At 60.3% G+C, this 17,950-nt stretch overlaps 1 protein-coding gene across 13 annotated transcripts in view; it reads right to left on the bottom strand.

Moving 5' to 3' along the window:
• Positions 1-467: 467 nt before the first annotated feature.
• TMEM94 (transmembrane protein 94) overlaps positions 468-17,950 on the bottom strand; it is a 34,736-nt gene continuing 17,253 nt past the window's right edge. For 5 of the 13 annotated variants that reach the window (XM_027568323.2, XM_027568324.2, XM_027568328.2 and 2 more), the window contains 30 exons: positions 14,135-14,254; positions 13,665-13,792; positions 13,286-13,422; positions 11,575-11,777; positions 10,840-10,991; positions 10,383-10,485; positions 10,066-10,152; positions 9,680-9,796; positions 9,277-9,333; positions 8,919-9,023; positions 8,611-8,775; positions 8,178-8,387; positions 7,345-7,654; positions 6,955-7,128; positions 6,498-6,600; positions 6,159-6,376; positions 5,267-5,448; positions 5,036-5,174; positions 4,661-4,776; positions 4,438-4,537; positions 4,002-4,110; positions 3,620-3,809; positions 3,309-3,386; positions 2,933-3,018; positions 2,587-2,668; positions 2,186-2,334; positions 2,000-2,097; positions 1,820-1,913; positions 1,464-1,634; positions 676-1,284 (listed from right to left, as the gene is read on the bottom strand). In XM_027568323.2, coding sequence (XP_027424124.1) covers positions 1,212-1,284; positions 1,464-1,634; positions 1,820-1,913; positions 2,000-2,097; positions 2,186-2,334; positions 2,587-2,668; positions 2,933-3,018; positions 3,309-3,386; positions 3,620-3,809; positions 4,002-4,110; positions 4,438-4,537; positions 4,661-4,776; positions 5,036-5,174; positions 5,267-5,448; positions 6,159-6,376; positions 6,498-6,600; positions 6,955-7,128; positions 7,345-7,654; positions 8,178-8,387; positions 8,611-8,775; positions 8,919-9,023; positions 9,277-9,333; positions 9,680-9,796; positions 10,066-10,152; positions 10,383-10,485; positions 10,840-10,991; positions 11,575-11,777; positions 13,286-13,422; positions 13,665-13,792; positions 14,135-14,254 — 4,056 coding nt within the window. In that variant the 3' untranslated portion in view covers positions 676-1,211. Of the gene's footprint in view, positions 1,285-1,463; positions 1,635-1,819; positions 1,914-1,999; positions 2,098-2,185; positions 2,335-2,586; positions 2,669-2,932; positions 3,019-3,308; positions 3,387-3,619; positions 3,810-4,001; positions 4,111-4,437; positions 4,538-4,660; positions 4,777-5,035; positions 5,175-5,266; positions 5,449-6,158; positions 6,377-6,497; positions 6,601-6,954; positions 7,129-7,344; positions 7,655-8,177; positions 8,388-8,610; positions 8,776-8,918; positions 9,024-9,276; positions 9,334-9,679; positions 9,797-10,065; positions 10,153-10,382; positions 10,486-10,839; positions 10,992-11,574; positions 11,778-13,285; positions 13,423-13,664; positions 13,793-14,134; positions 14,255-15,629; positions 17,036-17,950 lie in introns of those variants that run through there. The other 8 variants (XM_027568320.2, XM_027568326.2, XM_027568329.2 and 5 more) reach the window with 7 other exon arrangements.

The raw sequence follows: 17,950 nt of genomic DNA, 5'->3' as shown, positions 1-17,950 counted from the left end.
GCAGGAGTAGGGCGAGTGGGAGCAACAGATCCCCAAAGTCCAAACTTTTTCAACTGTAAATGTTATTTTTTAAGCAGAGAGAAATGCATATATTTTAAATGGAATTTATTCTATCTATAACCGCCTGAGAGGACACGGGGGAAGAGGCTTTGGACCACGGCAGGAGTGCGCACGATTAGCCTCGGGGCTGGAAGCCTGATCTGGGTGGCCCGGGCCCTGGCTCTGTAACCATTAACCTCTTACCCTAACTAACCCCAATGAAAGTGTCATTCCACGTGATCGGGCTGTGTGTTTGGATCTGTGCCACGGACCTCTGAGCCCAAGGTTCTCGCCTGGGCCAGACCCGAGGGCTCCTGCCAGTGGGGAAGGAACAAGGCTCGGGCCCTCCCCTCCCCTTCGGGGCTCCCTCACCGGCCAAAGCCTTGGGTGGGCCCCTGAGTGGCTGCCTCACGGACCAGCCACAGATTTTTCTTAAGCGGTTTACAAGTTTTAATACAAACCAGTCTACATTCATTCCTAAAAGGCTCATTTCCAGTAAAAAATATACACCAGTAAAAACATTCTCACAGGAGAACTAGGGCAGGGGGCCAAAAGGAGCCCTGGGCCAAACCCCCACGACTGGCACTCCCAGCCGGCTTGAAGGCGGGCACAGGAAGAGGTACCAGGGCAAGGCAGGGGGTCTTCATCTTCGGGTCTGAGTGTGAGGCTCCCCCACACAGGGAGGGAGGGGGAGTACTCGACCACCTCCAGGCCCCCCCCCCAGGACGACAGGTGGGGTGCAGGGAGGATGCACCAGCACTGCTCCCTTCCACGGTGGTCTGTCTGGACCTCCCACGGCTGCTGCCACTGAGGTCCTGGCCCCACCAGGTTCATGGCTCTGCCTGGAGACCCAAGAGCAGAGGGCCCTGGGCTAAGAGACCCTAAAGGAGGCAGCCTGCAGGCGGAGGCGGCTAAGGGCCCCTCTGCTAAGTGCACTAGGTCATACATTCAAGACCAGACTGTCCTGATGCTGAGGCCACGGCTCACCAGCTCCTCCACGGTAAGCCCTGGGGATCAGGACGACAGATGGGTCGGACGAGGAGCTGGGCCTCCCGTGACATAGGCCGCGAGAGGAAACCCTGAAACATTCATGATACCAACTCCCCAGACTCAGAAGCTGGTCTGGCTTTAGCCCCGGGCCTTGGGCAACGAGGACCACTGTGGCCAGTGGCTCAGAAGGGGGAGTTCATGCCCAGTTTCGTTTCAAACTGCAGTTTCTGCCGCTTCTGGTAGCGAACCCGGACCCTGGTGGGGCAGGAAATGAGAGCTCAGGTTAGAGCAGAAGCCCAGACTGGGGACAGGGCAGGACCCCAGAGGAGAAGGGAAGTCCAGGCAGCGGGGACAAGCCGGGGAGCTGTGCCTAGGAGGCCACAGGCCTGGGGAACGAGCCTGAGCCCAGAGGGCGTGCTCTGTTGGTAGCTCACCGAATCTCATGCAGCTTCACAATCTCGTTGGTGACCACCACAAGGACCAGGGAGAGGCAGCCCAGGAGCCACGTCAGCAGAGGCACGTCCTCCAGGCCAAAGTGGACACGGCTGTCCCTGTGTGTCCACAGCTGCAGGTCCACTGCCGTCTGGACCACCTGCCCCAGCAGGCTGCAGGGAGAGGGGGCCGCCTTGCATGACCCTGGGCCTTCTTGCTTCCTTCCCTGCCTTTCTCAGTACGAGTAGCTCAAGGAGGGCAGCATCCGACCTCTGGCTCAACTCCCTGAAGCAGGACTTCAAACCACAGTCCTGCCAAGGCCCCTCCCCCTCCCCCTCATCCGTCTGCAGATACTCACACCACAGGCACGGTAATGGCCCACCAGAGGTTTGTCAAGGGGCTCTTTCGCCACAGGGGCTTGGTGCGATGCACGTGGGTGATAGAAATGAAGACTGGAGAAAACAGGGTCAGTGGGGGGGCGGGGTCAGACGTCCCCCCATCCACAGCCCCCACCGGCCCCTCCCGGGGAGCCCCTCACCTGTGTGCAGGACGATCAGGGCAGCGGTGAGCTTCTGAGCCGTGAGTAGCCCATTGGCGAAGTCGTCAAACCAGGCTGGAGCGCTGTTGTCGGCATGACTGTCAGAGTAAGGGGTGGACTCAGCGCCCCCGCCGGGCCTGAGAAAGCAGGCGGGGGGCCGGGGTGGGGTCGCGAGGCCAGACCCACCTGCGCAGCATGATGGAGGAGCAGTTGGTGAGGTTGCGGGCCCGGGAGCTGTCACAGAAGCTCTGCAGCGTGAAGCCAAAGCAGACGAGGCACGAGCTGATGGTGAGGCTGAATTTGAGCAAGAAGCAGAGCAGGAAGTAGTGCTGGGTCTGCGGAAAGAAGAGCGGTCCGTCACTCCCGGGGCGCCGGCCCCTCTGGCACCGGGCTCAGTGGGCTCTGCAGGAACCAGGCAGGCCCCAGGGGAAGAAGATCCTTCCCAGCTCTGTGCCACCACTTCCCCTCTGGTTGGGGGAAGTTCTGACGGAAGCCCCTATCTCTCCCCCCAGTCTCCCTCCCCCCGCCACACACACACCCACGTTCCTCAGGAAAGGCCGTGGCTCACAGGGCTCCACATTGCTTACCTTCTTAGGAATGGACTGAAGGTTCTTCCCTGTGGCCATAGACATGATGGAGCTGTGGGGGGGCTTCCCCAGCAGAGAGATGCTGAAAAGGAGGGACTTGGTGAAGGGTGGGGACTGTGACCCTCTGTCCCCCAGTTCCCACATGGGAAGCCTTTCGGGAGTTTTGGGAGTGAGGGCAGGTCTGGGGGGAGATGGGATAAGACAAGGGAGAGTCCCCCCCCACCAGTGTCTCCTGTGCCAGGGGTGGTGAGCACTGAGCAGGTCTCCCAGGACCTGGGCTCCTGGGGCTGCTCGGTGCCGTCCCAGCCCCACCGGCCTGGACCCGGAGGGGCAGCCTGACTCTCACCTGAGCAGAGGGTAGCAAAAGCAGGACAGCCACAGGATGTCGGTGGTGCTCAGCAGTGGCGGCAGCTGAACCAGGCAAGAGAGGAACTAGACCAGGAGAGCCCAGGAAGCAGGATTAGGTTCTGTCAAATAGTAGGATGCCAGGAGCCCCAGGGCCGTCTTGCCCTGTGCCCAGAGAGATGTGCAGAGGAACTAGGGCCGCAGGGGCCGCTATTCTGCTAATGGGGTCACCTCCAAAAGCCCGGGGGTTCCACAGAGGCCAGGGGCCCCCCAGGCTGTGCGGTATCCTCCTAGCCTGCCGCCCCAGACTCTTAGCTGGGCCTGGAGTGGAGGAGCGTGGGGGGGGGGGGGCAGTGCCTGTGCAGGCCCCAGCTCACCTGGATGACCACAAGGGTCAACTGGCACTGCAGCAGAAAGAGGAAGCACTTGCGAATGCCGTAGGTGGCGTGCCGCGCCTAGGGACCGGGAGGGACAGATTGTGGCTGGGCCTATAGCTGACAAATCTCAGCCAAGAGCCAGATGCCCCAGATGCTCCTGCTAGCAAAGGGTGGAGGCAAATGACACTGCCGGGGAAAGCCTCTCTTGGAGGGAAATCAGCCCCTAGGAGCCCAGATGGATCCTATGTCACTCTTCCCACCCCACGCAGCAACCCCCAATCCCTGCCCCCTCCGCCTGCCCAAGCCCCCACCTGCTCAATGAGCCGGATGATGCTGATGGTCTCCTCCTGGCGAAAGGTCAGGGAGCAGGGTAGGCTGTTGAGCTGCCCCGAGAGCTGTAGGGGAGAAAGGCCATCCGAGGCCTGGGCCATGCTGGTGCTGGTGGCGTAGCCAAAGGTCTCCCAGGAACAGCGGGATGGGTACAGGGGATCCAGGGCAATGCTGCTCAGCGTAGGGGGAAAGCATAAGCCATCAGCTACTCTCTGCAAACATCCCATCTCCCATAGGACTAGGCAAGCACCTACTCCCTCTCTCCCCACCGTGCCTAGGTCCATTGGTCCCAACCATACCAAGACCAGCCACGGAATACGCCCCAGCCCCAAGCAAGCCCCGACTCTCGGGCATCCCCCTGACCTGATGTCACTCTGGAGGAAAAGGCAACTGTTCCTGAGATTCGCAGAGCTGCCCAGGCAGCAGGTCACCTCCCCATATTCCTGCATGATCTTGATCATCTCACACATGGCTGAGGGGGCAGAGTCGGGGGGGCACAAGAGTCAGGCGGGTGGAGCCCTGTGTGAGGCTCTGGGCGGAGACCCACAGGGCAGGAGAGCAGGAGACAGGGGAGAGCAGGACCCACTCTGGGGACAGTCCCTCCCCCAAGAATGTGAGTATCATGTAACTACTGTCACTTCTGACTCCCTAGAAGGGGTACACCCACAGCTCCAGGCCCGTGTTCCCCGGCTCCCAGCTCAGGTTACTCGGCTCCCCGCATGGGCCAGCAACATCTCCTGCAGAGCCCACCGGGTTAGGGTTACCGGGAGCCCTTCGTAGCCGTGGCTACGGTACTCACTCTCAGGGGTACAGTCGGTAAATAGGGGCACGAGCAGGGGCACGTTGTCAATGTTCTGCAGGTGGGGGCGCACCTGGTGGATGCCGCGCGGCAGCTTGGCCTGAAGAGAACAGAGATGTCAGTGGCCTCAGGGTCAGGAGAAGGGCCCCTCCCTCCCTCCCTTCTCTGGACCAGCCAGTCAGCTACCTCAGGGAGTCCAGGGGCACAGACCCTGCCATCCTACCCGGTTGCAGTCCTCCAGGAAGCTGGGGAGGTCACTGTCTGTAGGCTGGAAGCTAATGAGGTCTGAGTGACCCTCCTCCTCCATCAGAAGGAGCCCTTCCGCATCATCTCGGGACACTGTGGGAATGAAAGCCTGTCCTTCACCTTGGAGTCAGCCTTCTGAGGGCCTTTCCTTGCCCTGAAGATGGCAGAGAACTTCCTGCTTCCGGTTTCCTCTCCTCCACCGTCGACTGTTGTTACCGCAGGGAGACGAGAGCAATTTTCCAAGGGAGCGCGCTTCTCCGGAGCGAGCTACGGGGTTTCTTTCTAGCTGTAGCTCCCAGGAGGGGGAACCGCCCACACCTACCCCGTCCCCATCACAAACCTGTGCCCTTACCCTGATTCAAGTCATCATGCAGGGAGCCAGCATGGCTGGGGCTGGAGGGGGGGATCTCGGAGCCAGGCAGGTCACCATTGGGCGTGAGGGAGATGTGGCAGTTCCAGCCTGTCTCCAGGCCCATCTTTTCTGCAAACACCTGCAAAAGGCAGACGGCAATGAACAGAGGGGCCCGCGAACCCACAGGAGAAAGCATCAGTGGAGGCAGAGGGGGATGGCTTTCCCCCTGACCTTGCTTTTGAGCTCATCCTCCAAAGAGAAGTAGACGAAGCGGATGCAGGCATTGACCAGCCCATCGATGAGGCGCACGATGTCCAGCCGGGCCTGGTACTGGGAGGACACCATGCCCATGAAGATCTGGCCGCTCAGGGCCTGCATGCAGTCTTCCTTCTCCAGCACCTCCCCGATCCCTTCTTCAGGTAGGCACAAGGCACAAAGCCCAGCCAGGACACCCAGGAACCAGCAGATTCCAGGAGGCAGCCCAGGCCACACACACAGATGCCGCACCCAAATCAATGAGCATGTGGGCCCCGGGGGACCACACACACAGCCACATGCGCACGCACACACACAGCCCAGATACATAAAGGAGCCAACAGACACAGGAGAAAAGACAATGAAAGGTACTCATCAGTCAGGTGATGATCCTAAGGAGTAACGATAGAGCCCGGCCCTGGTCCAGGGCTAGGGGGCTGCCCTCACTCTCAGCCATGGCCTCGATTCATGGTCTTTTGGGTCATAAGACCCTGTGAGTCTGTCTGTTTGGTGGCATTGGGGGAGGGGTGGGGTGGCTCTGAGTCGCTCTGTTCCAGCAGCATTGCAACCCGGCCTTTTTGTCTGGTCAAATAAGCCTAGTGGTCTATAAATACTGATGCTTTACAACTTTCAAAGAAAGCCCTTTGCTATTGCACCGGAGGGTCACAAGAAGCCTGTGAGGAGGGCAGAGCAAGCACCTGGTTACCCAACGGAAGGCTAAGGGACTTGCCCGCGCCACCAGACAGCGAGTGCCATCTTGGTGCTCCAGGTCCAGTGCACCCACAGTTCCCTCCGCCATGATCGATTCCACGGCGCTCCGGAAGCCCTCCCCGCTGGGGGCCCCCAACAGGACAGACGTGCACGGTACCGTCCGAGCTCCAGCTGTTACGGCGCGTGCTCAGCTTGATTGGGACGGTGCTGGGCAGCTCACACATGGTGAAGATGCTGCTCTGGCCAGGCACCTGCACAAGCTCGATGCACTTGCCATTGAGCTGAGAGGACAGGGCGCAGCTCATGGGCTTGTAGGCGAAGGCAGAGCAGTAACCAGACAAGCAGGCCCGCTGGTAAAAATCCAGCACTTTCTTTCTGCCAGGGAAGTGGGGAAAAAGTGAGGTGAGTGGCCCTGAGATGCCCCCATGCCTGTGAGCCAGGCGGGCAGAGGGCAGGGGCTGTCTGCCATCAGCACGAGGGGTGCTTCCTCACCCACCTGTCAGAACCCGAAAGAGGGTAGATGTCCGCCCCATCCCAGAAGTCTGTGCAGGCCTCTAAGACCACATCAGCCGTGCCATGGGATAGCATCTGTTCTGTGCCTGAGGCGGGGAAGACGAGGCTGAACAATGAGTACCCCAGGCCACGGCCGCCTCTCACTCCCGCCTCAGGTAACACCCTGCCATCCTTGAAAAGGGTGCTAGGGAGCCCCTGGAGAGTAGAACTCCCCAGGCCTGTGTGGGCTTGCAACCCTGCAGACAGTCCCCAACCCCTGTGGCCACCGTCCCAGCCACCAGCCCCCAAATCCAATCCCTTCCACTTCTGAGGAAGATTCCAGAAGCAGTCTAGTGCGCATCTGCCCAGGTCCCCCCTAAAAAGGGACGCCTAAAAGAAGCCCCGCCCTGCCAAGCTCCAGGAAGTTCTGGCCTGATGCTGGCCAAGCCTGGAAGGCTCACTGGTAGTGGTGTCCTTGATGAAGAGACTGATCATATGGCTGAGCGGAGGGCGCCGCTTGGTGACACAGGAGAGCCTCCCCAGCGAGGTCTCCTTCACCATCTCGGCACTGGGGAGGCGGTAGAGTGCAAGGTGGTTCTCCTGCTTGAAGAGCTCCTTGGCCCCAGGAGTGAAGCCTGCAGGGGGAGGGACGGCAACTTGGGGTGTCTGGGAGCACCTGCACCTCCCTCCCTCGCAGGGAGAGAAGCCCCGTGAGGCTGGGCCGGTTCTTTCCCCCTTTCACCGCGCCCCTGGTTATTTTCCCAGACTAGGAAGCCCTGTCAAGCGGCGCCTGGTTCCAGGCGGTGGGCAGGAGCTGCCGGGGCTCCTGGCGAAGGCCCGGGCCAGCGCACCTATGAGGCGGGCGAGCTCGCAGAGGCCCCAGGGCACGTGCACGGGCAGGACGGCGCTGTGGCTCTCCTGCAGGGCGATGTTGCACAAGTGGTCGGAGAAGCGGCACAGCCGCTCGGTGACACCGGCGTTACACAGGTTCAGCAGCACGTTGAGACCCAGCGGCTTCAGGGACGTGAGGTGCAGCTGCCAGTTGGAGTCGTCGAACTGGATGCAGGAGGGGTTCTGCTGGTCCTGGGACAGGCTCAGCATCTCCAAGTGGTAGTCACACACAAAGTCCTCTGCTTCGTAGGGCTCGCCCTCCAGCCCGGGCTGGGCCACAGGGGAATGGGGAAGAGAGAGGGGAGCCTCAGCCGGGGAGAAGGCACCCCCTTCCCAGCGAGCAGGCTCGCGCCCACGCTCTTCCCCTCCCTCCCAGAAACCCTATCCCCATCCTTGCTGGCCTTCTGGCTGCTTCTGGGAGCTCTGCTCAACAATGGCAGTGCCTAAGAAGAGGACACCCAGAGCAGGGAGGAAACAGTGGAGGATCTCTTTCTGCCAGGGGGAGCTGTCAGCCTTCTGTCTTCAGAAGGTTGTGACCAGAAGGAAGGGCCTTGCCCCAACCAGTCACCATCTGTGAGACCCAGAGAAGGGGAAAGGGCCTCCTTCCTGGAAGGGCCCCAGGCCCTCAATTAGGCCTCAGGAAGCCGTCCCGCCTGGCCGAGCCTGGAGGCCTGAGCACGGAGGCCGCCACATCTGTGCCTTTGGCTCCATCCATCCAGGACGGGCTGCACCCCTTGGCCCCTTCAGCGGGGAGGCCAGGACACCCCGAGGCTGCTCTCCGCGCTCCTCTCACCTTGCCAGGCTCTTCTTCACCGCCCTCCGTGTCCCGGCTGAAGCTCACGTTGGAGCCGGATGGGTGTTTGCTGCGGCCATATGCTTTGTGGTGAGAGTAGAATTCAGGGGGCTTGGGACCGTCACCCGGCCAGTCGCCACGTTCCTGCTCATTGGAAAGGTGCGGGGTAGTGTTCAGGGAACCGGCCAGGAGGGCATCTCGTTCGTGGGGCTGAGGAGAACACGGAGCACAGGCCTCGGACCAGGGTCCCGCTGGCTGCCATGGACCAGGGAGGCAGGGAGTTATGTCCCCTCACTGTCTGGGGAGGAGGCTCTGCCTGAATGGCCCAGGAGCAGATCCTAACGGTGCTCGAGCCTTCCCTCTCCCTCCCAGCCTCGCCCTCCCTGAGGCCACTGGCTGGGCCCAGAGCTGGGTCCCCAGGAGCCGGCCATACCTCCTCCTCTACCTCGGGATGGCAGAAGGAGCGGGTAGACAGGTCATCCGTTAGGTCCTCATGGCTGCTGTGCGGGGGCTCCACCTTCCCACTGAAGAACAGCACAGTCTCTGGGCTGGGGTTTGGCCATGACAGGATCCCCTGTTTGTCCACACAGCACAGGACCTGCAGAGAGAGATGGGGATTGGGGAGGGGGGGCTTGGCATTCCCCAACCTGTCAGGGTCCACGTAAGTGGCGGGCAGGCACCCGGACACAGCCAGGCAGCAGGCCAGCGGAGGCGGGGTCCCCCCACAGGGCCCGCCCTCACCGTGACCGAGCCCAAGCTGTGCAGTAGGCTGGAGCTATGGCTCAGGGTCGGCGATGTCCCTTGGATCACCCGCAGGAAGTGGCCCCAGATGCAGCGCAGCATTTCCTGGGGGGAGAGACAAAGTCTGTGTTATTTCCCTAGAGACAGCCTCCGGGGCCAGCAGAGGAAACAGTCCGGGGACACCAGGAAGTTGGGGTGGAGAGGCATTTGTCTGGGCAGAGCGCATTGCCCCCATGAGACAGGAGGCTCCAAGGCCATAAAGTAGGGGAGTCCCAGGGTTCTGGAAGGGGCCAGCTTGAGGGAGCTCAGGTTGGTGGCTACAGGGGCCTGGGGCAGAAGGCGTCCCAGGTGAGTGTACCTGAGAGGAGACGGCTTCTGTGTAGCTGCTGAGAGTATCCTCTGAGAACTTGGCTAGCTGCATGGAGAGGGGGCACCAGCTCAGGGAGGCGCCCTCACACAGGCCTCCAAGCTGCAAGGGTGGGAGCCCCACAGCAGCAAGCCTCCTGACGCCTTTGGTAAAGGACACCTGGGCAGTCCCCGAATCCCGTCTGCTGAGTGCCAGGATGGACGGCCCCCCCGCCTCCCAGGGCCTGGCCTGGAGGCTCTTCCACACGGAGAGCTGCTCAGGGCCTGCCCGTGCACAGGGCCCACAGTGGGGCTGGACCTCGGCACCTGTTCGCTGGGGCACAGCGGACACCCTCTTTTTGCTCCCGCATTGTGTTCTTTTTGTACCGTCACCAAGATGCCTTGGAACAACCTACCAGGGAGCTGGGAGAGGCCTTGCTCATCTGAGCCAGGACTCGAGCTTCTCCACAGGCGGTTGCCAGAACCCAGAGGACTGGAAAGAGCAGGGGGAGGATGGGCAGGACACCATTCACCTGGGGAAGCACAAACCACACTGAAGGCTCCCAAAGAGCCGCTGGTCTGGAAAGAGGGAGGGACGGAAGGCCTTCCCCAGCCCTGAAGCCATTCCCTGGTAGAAAGTGACAACTGTCCAGGGCAGGAAGGAAAGGGGAGCAGGCATTCCTAAGCTGAAGCCGGAGGGACCCCTGGGCTACAGAGAGGCAGGGACAGCCAGGGCACCATGAAGGGACCCAGCCTCCAAGGAAAGAGCAAAGCATCACAGAGGGGAAAGGGTGGGGGTTACCTGTAGCTGGAGGAGGGTGTACTGCCAGGAGGTGACACCAGGGGCATTCAGCATGAAGCGCAGGGCATTGGTGATGAGGAAGCCGGCCTTTGGGGAACAGCAGAAGTGCAGCCTTAGTCCCCCACCCAGAGAGGGACCCAGGCTCTAAGGCTTCCCTTCCTCTGCCTCCCCTTCTTCATACCCTCCCCAGCCCCAGCACTGGCCGTCTCACTCTGGGTCCCCCCATCTTCACTCACATGCTTCCCCGAATCTGGCCCTGAGCGCCCCCCCCCATTTCCTGGCCCTCTCCCCTGCCCCGCGAGGCCCGCCTCACGCACCAAGACCACAGGCACGGCGTAGTGCAACATCACCGACTGCACCGTGAACCTCTCGTTGTCCAGAGCGGTGACTGGGCGGGACAGGGCCATGTCCAGGCACCATCTGCAGAAAGGGATGACCCTTTAGTTGGGCAAGCCCTCAGGGGAGAGGCCGGAAACACCCACCTGCACTGGGCATCACTGAGTCAGGCCATGTTCCTGTTCCCTGGCCCCGAGGGGCCCCCTGGGAGAGGGGTCCGGGGCAGCCTCCAGAGCTGTCCCCTCAGAGTTCCAACGGGGGAAGAATCATCACCCAGGCTAGGAATTCTCGTAAGACGTTAAAGAATCCACAGAGGTGCCCACCCCAAGGGGGGCTCAGTATAAACCAGGCTGTCTCCTTGTCACCCTGCCCCCTGCTCCCGAAGGCACCAGGGGAGAGAACTCAGGGGCCAGACGGAAGGCAGGGCAGCAAGCCGACCTGATGTTGTCAATCACAGGGGTCTCAAGAACACGGAAGAGCCGGTGCTGCTGGGGGTTCTGTGGTCCCTTCTTCACTTCTCCCCGGGGGGAAGGCGGTGGAGAGAAAGGGGGAAACAGGTCTCCGGGCTCCAAGACGATGTGCTCATCATCCTGCCGGAGAGTCAGGGGAGGAGGGCAAGGAGGGCATTGGTTCAATCAGAAGCCACTCTTCCTTGACAATGCCAGCTAAGTGGAGACACTTCACTGGGTTAGGGACCATCGGTTAGCAAAGAGTCAGCTGGGGGGGGGGGACGGGGGGCTGTAGAACTGGATTCCTAGCAGCTTAAGGGTCAGAGAAAAGAAAGAACGGGACAAGAAGGAGAAAGATGTTCCAGCTCTTCTCTAGTCTTTTTTTTTTTTTTAAGATTTTATTTATTTTTTGAGAGAGAGAGACACAGCGAGAGAGGGAACACAAGCAGGGGGAGCAGGGGAGGGAGAAGCAGGCTTCCCGCGGAGCAGGGAGCCCGATGCGGGCCTCGATCCCAGGACCCTGGGACCATGACCTGAGCTGAAGGCAGACGCTTAACCGACTGAGCCACCCAGGCGCCCCAGCTCTTCTCTATTCTTCCAGAGCCCTTGCCAGGAAGACTGTGAGCCAGCCAGGAAGCTTCAGGATTAAGCCCTGGGACCCTCCCACCATTGCCTGTAGATGCTCCCACAGCATTTCCAGGGAAGAAGAAAAGCCTCGAGCTACCTTGATCCCCCTCAGAGAGGCGAACGATTCCTGGCCGGGCCTCAGAGCTATGATGTCTCCTTCTACCAATAGGCCAACTGGCAGGTTGACCAGATGTCCATCTCTGTAGGCCCAGTGCAGGGACCAGGATGGTGCAAAGGGCATGTGGAGGTCTGGGTACATGGCATCTGGCCACTTGATCTCCTTGCCATCCCTGAGTGCATCTGAGGAGAACGGAAGGAAGGAAACCACCTCACCCACAGCTCCGTACGTCAGCCACCCAGCACACGCCGTGGAGCTCTGCCTGCTCTCCTTTCCCAGAAGGCTTGCAGTGGCCCACACCACTCGTTCCAACACTACCCCTCTCTCAAGGTCACCTCCCCTGTGAAGCCTCTCCCACCACTCCAGCCCAGGCCCTTCTACCCCTCTGAACACCTGAAGCTCTTATTCTTTGTACCCTGACTCCATTGAAATACATTTCACAAGCATTGCTGAGGGCTTTGAGGGATGCAAAGGTCAAAGGTGAAGATGACACAAGTCCCTGCCCTCGAGGAGGAGCCGCAACTGAAAAGAGAGATGTATGTGGGCAGATAACACAAATCAAGGCAAACACGTGCTCAGGGCATTAGGAAATATCCCAAATTAGCTGCAGGAGCTCAGGGGAGCCGATGCAATCAGAGGCAGCTTCAGGGAAAAGGGAGCTAAGTTTAAGATGGGTCTTGAAGGATGGGCCAGATCTGTCAGCTGGAGCCCAGTGAGGGAGAAGCACGCCGGGCAGATGGACAGCAGGACAAGGGCACAGAAGCAGGGAGGTCCGTGGTGGGCTTGGCACTGGGGAGGAGCTTTCGGGTGACAATGACAGTAAGAGAAGAGTCCGGAGAGGGAGGCTGGAGCCGGGCCCAGAGGTTCTGGGCAGCTTTGATAAGCAAGAGGGAGCCACCGATGGTTCCTGAGCAAGAGACTAAGCTCTCGAGGAGCAGGGCCCATCCTTCTCGATCACTGTTGTACTTCCCACGCCTGGCACGTGGCTGCAACTAACTGATCATTTCAGAATGAAGCAACCCCTTCTCACTTAGCATTCAAACATCCGCTGCCTGGTCAGGTTCGAGACAGGTTTCAGACACTAGGTGTTTCATACAAGACCACAGGCCCTTGGAAAGCGGGAACCACTGTCTCTCAGAAGAGCCTAATATTCCCAATCCATAGCTGGGGCTTAACAAACACTCTCTGAATGAAAGAACGAGCAGAAATGGGATGGAGCAACTCCCTTCTTTAGGGACAGGGCTACTCCGTTTTGGGCTCCCAGCTCTGGGCCCCCAACCCTGCCTCTTGCGGGTCTTAGACTTCCCTGGCCCATCTTTCTACCTGCCCTGGCCCAGTATGGCCAGACAGGACAGACTTGGAAGAGAAAACCTCAACTCTCCTCCTGCCAAGAGAGGGTCTTCTCTGTTAGTCTCCCATGGTTAGCAAGCCTGCAAGCCGACTGGGCCGCCATCAGCCTCCCTGCGGGCCGTGCTGAGGCCACTGCCTGCATGTGCCTGGCTCTCACTGTCCTGCTCAAAAGAGGGCAGGGCAGCCTTCTAACTCTCCTGATGCCAAGAGCCCCCAGAATGCTGACCGTAGGCAACGCCACTGTGCTGGGCTCCTGGTGGGGACTCAGGAGAAGAGCTCGTAGGGCTGACACATCACAGGGCACCCTTTCCCACCCAGCATGCCTGACCCTCAGCCTCACCTTGGATTTGGTCAATGATCCCTCGGAGCCTCCGCTCTACCTCCCTACGCTTTAGCCGATCTTGCCGCCCAATGAGGATGAGGTTGAGAAGCAGCAAGAGGAACAGTGCTGAGGCATTCACCAGCTCCACCCCATGGCTGGTGGGAAGAGGTGAGGGGGTACTAGCAAGGAGAGGGGATCCCCCACCCAGCCAATCCGAGACCCCCCACCCCAGTCCCTTCTGAAAGGAGTGTCTCGTTCGGGGGCTGACAGCAGCCAGCCAAGGGACCGAGGGTTCCTAACAAGGCAGACTGAGACTGGCGGGGGGCGGGGGGTGGGGGGGTGGGGGGGTGGGGAGCGCCGCTGGTGGGGGAGGTGTCCCCGGGTGAGAGAAGGTTACCTGCCCTCCGGCTGGCTCCCATGACAGCCCAGCAGAAGCAGCACAGCCAGCAGCATGAGAGAGGCTCCAGGCCAGTGGAAGCAGGAACAGCGGTTACTGTGGTGCAGGAAGCTGCTTCTCCACAGCTCCTGGGGAGGGGCAGCGGGGAGTGAGGGGCCTGTCGACGGAGCCAGGAGGCAGCATCCTGCTAGAATCTGGCCGCCCTGCTCCCTCGCCCGCCTGACCCGGCCTGGGGCCGCCTCGCTCTCCTGGCTTTGGTCTCGGCTGGGGTCCAGCCGCTTGGGCTCCTGCAGCAAGTGGGGTCAGGACAGCACTCCGCCAGGCAGCCCCGGCTTCCTTCTGAGTTGTAGCGAGGCTTCGGTCGGGCCACGCCGCCCAGCATGAGCACCGGCTCCCGGGCCTGAGCCCGGGCCTCCCACGCCCCTCCGCCATCCCACCTCGGCTCCAGCTTCCCCGGGAAGAAGCTTCACCTTCCACGTGAGACATTTCTTCCGTTCTTTCAGGTGTCCCTCCAGCACCGTCTCCAGCTGCTCCTTCAGGATGCCGAGGGCCTTCCGGGTAGACAGGCCCAGGGCCAAGGGTGGCTCGCCCTGGAGGAAGCAGGCGAAGCAGGCAGCATTCAGCATCGCCCCGGAGGCCCCAAGGCACTGCCCCGAGAGGCCCTCCATCGAGAGGCCCTCCATCGCAAGGCTGCAGGCCCTCGTCATCCCTCCCCCTGAATCCTCCCTCCTCTTCCTCCACCAGCCCCCCAGCCCTCAGGGCATTTGCGCAAATCTCCACCACGTTAAAAGTCCCCTACTCCTCAGGGCCAAGTTAAAAACAGGAACACACGCAACTTTCTCCACTCAGTGTTTCCTAACCCACCTTCCAAGGCCATTGGCATCTCCCCGCCCCACGCACTGCTCTCGCCCCTCACCTCCCCATCGACCTCTGCTGCCATCTGTGTATTTCAGGAGCCGAAAAATAGTGGGGTTTTTTTTGTTGTTGTTTTTTAAGTGGGGAAAGGGGAACTAACAAGGAGACACTAGCTCTTCATTGTTCCTAGGTAAAAGCATTAAGAAAAAACCCCAAATACTGTTCCCACCATTTCACAGAAGGCAGCATATCGTGACACTCTGGCATCAGGAAGGACACAATCTCAGACAGGGGACAACTGCTCCCAGGGAGAGACCTGTGACGCCGCCTTCTGTCACCGAGGGTGGCGGAACAGGGCATAGATGGGGTGGTCCTGGGCAGCACTAGGGACCACCCATGCTGTCCTGTGTGAGCCCGGCCTGGCCTCTCCTCACTGACAGCCCCACTCCTGGGCTTCACCCCTGTCTTCTCCTTCTCTGACTGGCTCTTCTTTCCCCTCCATCCACCACACAGCCCATCCCAAGGATATCTTAACAAATTCACGTACGTTTCCAAGACAACCTTGGCCACCATCGTGGAGTCTCCCACCACACCACCAAGCTTCCAACTCCTGAAGTTTACCTCCAGGCACAGCCCTGAATGCTGACCTGTTTACTCAACGGCTGCACTGCTGTTTCATGGGCCCCTAGGAGTGGATTCGACCCAAACCCTGGAGCGTGGCCCTCCCAGCTGGACAGCCCCGCTCCTGCAGTGACCACCACCCCCCCCCCGCCCCACTCCTCAGCGTCCACCTCTTCCAAGCCAACTGCAACATCCAGCCAGAGCAGTGCACATTGCCTCAACCGACCCCTGTTTATCTTTCCAATCGAGCCCAGACTCCGGGGCAGGACCTGTGATCCACCAGCTTCTCCAGCCTCCTCGCCCGCGTTTCCTCCATTCCTGACGCGAGCCGTGCTTTCCAGCTCGGGTGCAAGTACCTCTATGTACTTTCCTTCCCTGGACACACACTCCTGGCCCCAGACACCTTTGTCTTCCCCTTCAAGCCTCAGCTCAAACGTCACCTGCTCCGGGAAATTGGGAAATTTTCCCAAAGCCAAGGACTGCACTTACGGGGAGAGGTTTGTATTCCAAGAGCACCCTGGGCAAGCTGGCTCCCGGTCTTCATTGTGGAGAACTGTCATTATAGATTGACTCGTCTGGCTCTCCCACCAGACTGCCAGTTCCTTGAAAACAGGTACTGAATTCTTCCCTCTCCACATCCTTCCAACTACCTGCCGAGACAGTGCCGGGCACACAGCAGCGGCCCCACGGCCACCAGCTGGATGAGTGGAAGAATGAGTGCACACATAGCTTCAGTGACCCCAGTGACACATTAATCAGGGGTTGTCAACCCGGGGTCTGTAGTAGAAATACCTGGAGCTTCTAAAAACGTGGATGTCCAGGTCCCACCCCAAACCTACCGAATCAAAACTTCTGAAGGTGAAGCCGATGCACACATTGAATCTGATGCACAGATCCCCAGGTCGGGGGTCCTGGGAAAAAGAACACCCCTGGGAAAGGAATGCTGGCAGAGAACTGGGTCTCTCCCAAGAGCACCAATGTGAGCTCCCACCAGTAAAGGCTCCTGAGCAAGAGGAGCAAAGCCCTAGACTTGAGGCACTAAGAAAGGGGCTGGGGTTATCTACTGAGTCCTGACCAAGGGTGGCTAAGCTGGTGACTCCCTGACTACCTCAGCTCATGGCCCGCCCCTGCTCCCCCTCTGCCTTCCCTGGGGTCTGCCCTGGCTTTGCCCACTGATGTTCCAGACTTCCTCCTCCGTGCCTGTCTCCATAGCCACCGCTCTCCTTGGCAGCCCTGCCCCTCACGGGACACACATCTCCAAGACTAGAAGGGGCTGCTGCTCAGGGGCAGTACCCCAGCAGACCCAGCCCGGGAGGATGCACCTGAGCGGAGCCCCCACACTGGCCCATTACCAGCTTTTTTGGCCCGAGGGATGAGGATGGGCTCCCGAGTGAGCCTGGCCCCAAGACTTCCCAGATCCCTTGCCTAAATCTCCCCTAATCCCTGCTCTCCATGCTGCCTTTGGGGGATTATGAAGATAAGAGCTGCTTCTCCCCAGAGGGGATAACTGGTTATTTCAGCTCAGGAAGATATGGCCCTCTGGGCAGAGGGCCCACACCCCAATATGGGTAAATACTCTACTCCAGAGCATCTCCGTCCCTCTGGCAGAGATCCTGGGGCCTTCCTGAGGAGCTGTGGTCCAGGACAGATGAGTATCAGGTAAGCTCAGGTCTGTACGTCTGCCTCCCTGACTCCTGGCATGGAAGGGGAGAAAGTCTCCTACGTGGCGGGAGGAAGAAAGAAGAAGGGGACCAGAGGCCTTCTCGTGTCTAAGGGGCTGGCCCAGGGGGTGACGCCTGTTCCACCCAACCCAGGAAAGAAGAGGATTTGGAAAGCACGGCCACTGCGTACGGGGCCTCCCATATTGCCCCTCCCCGCTGCCCCCTTCTCCCTCAGGCTCCACTTTGTGAGCTCTCTCTCCGCAGGGGAAGAGGTGAAGCTTCCCAAGATGCACTTGCCTGGGCCAGGCCTCCGGAAACACTGCAGTGTGAAAATGTCCTGGAGGCAGGGAAAGGCTGGCCTGCAGGGATGGAAAGGCTGCCCGCCAAAGAGACAAGAGATGGGGATTGGGCAGGAGAAAGGGAGGGTAAATCCCAGGGGCTGCAGGTCACGTGGGAAGCCACCGGGTCTGGGATGAGGACCATGCTCTCAGAAGGCAGGCAAAGGCTCAGGGGGCAGCCAGGGAACCAGGGAACCAGGGGACCCCCCCCCACGCCCCCAGCCAGGCCTTCGGACTTTGGACATCAGCAACTCCCCTCCTCTTCTCCTGTGGCCGCCCTGACATCTGCCGCCTCATTCCAGGTGCCCCCCTTCCACAACCCAGAAATGGATTCACTCTCTCTCTCTCTGCACCCAGGTTCCTAGCACCTGCACACTGCTGCTGTCCAGGTGTGGGAGGTATGGGCCAGAGGGGGCACATGCTCCTGGGGCAGGGCCAGAGGAGCCCTGCCGAGCTGACTGTGTGCGTCTGCCCACGCATGTTGTGTCTGGCCAGGAACACCAACTCCAGACTGGCGATTAAAGACAGCCTAGCAGAGGGAAAATAGCCACTCTGTAATCACACGCCTCCTGGAGAAAGTGCCTGCCCGGACAGGTAGGCCCTGGGGCAAGGACACAGCCTTCTGGGCCAGCCCACTCTCCAAGGCCCCAACCACACTTCTCCAACTGCCTCAGCCCCTCAGTGACACGGAAGAACAACACCTCACCCTGTCTCCAGCAGGAGAGTCTCAGTTACTGGTAAAATCACTGTTTTCTCTCATTGTGTTTCCCCGCCCTGCAAGGTAAGAGCCAAAGCTGAGGAACTTGGTGGA

The sequence above is a fragment of the Zalophus californianus genome, chromosome 16, assembly GCF_009762305.2.
Source record: "Zalophus californianus isolate mZalCal1 chromosome 16, mZalCal1.pri.v2, whole genome shotgun sequence".
Classification (NCBI taxonomy): Eukaryota; Metazoa; Chordata; class Mammalia; order Carnivora; family Otariidae; genus Zalophus; species Zalophus californianus.
This window is presented reverse-complemented; position numbering and strand designations above follow the sequence as displayed.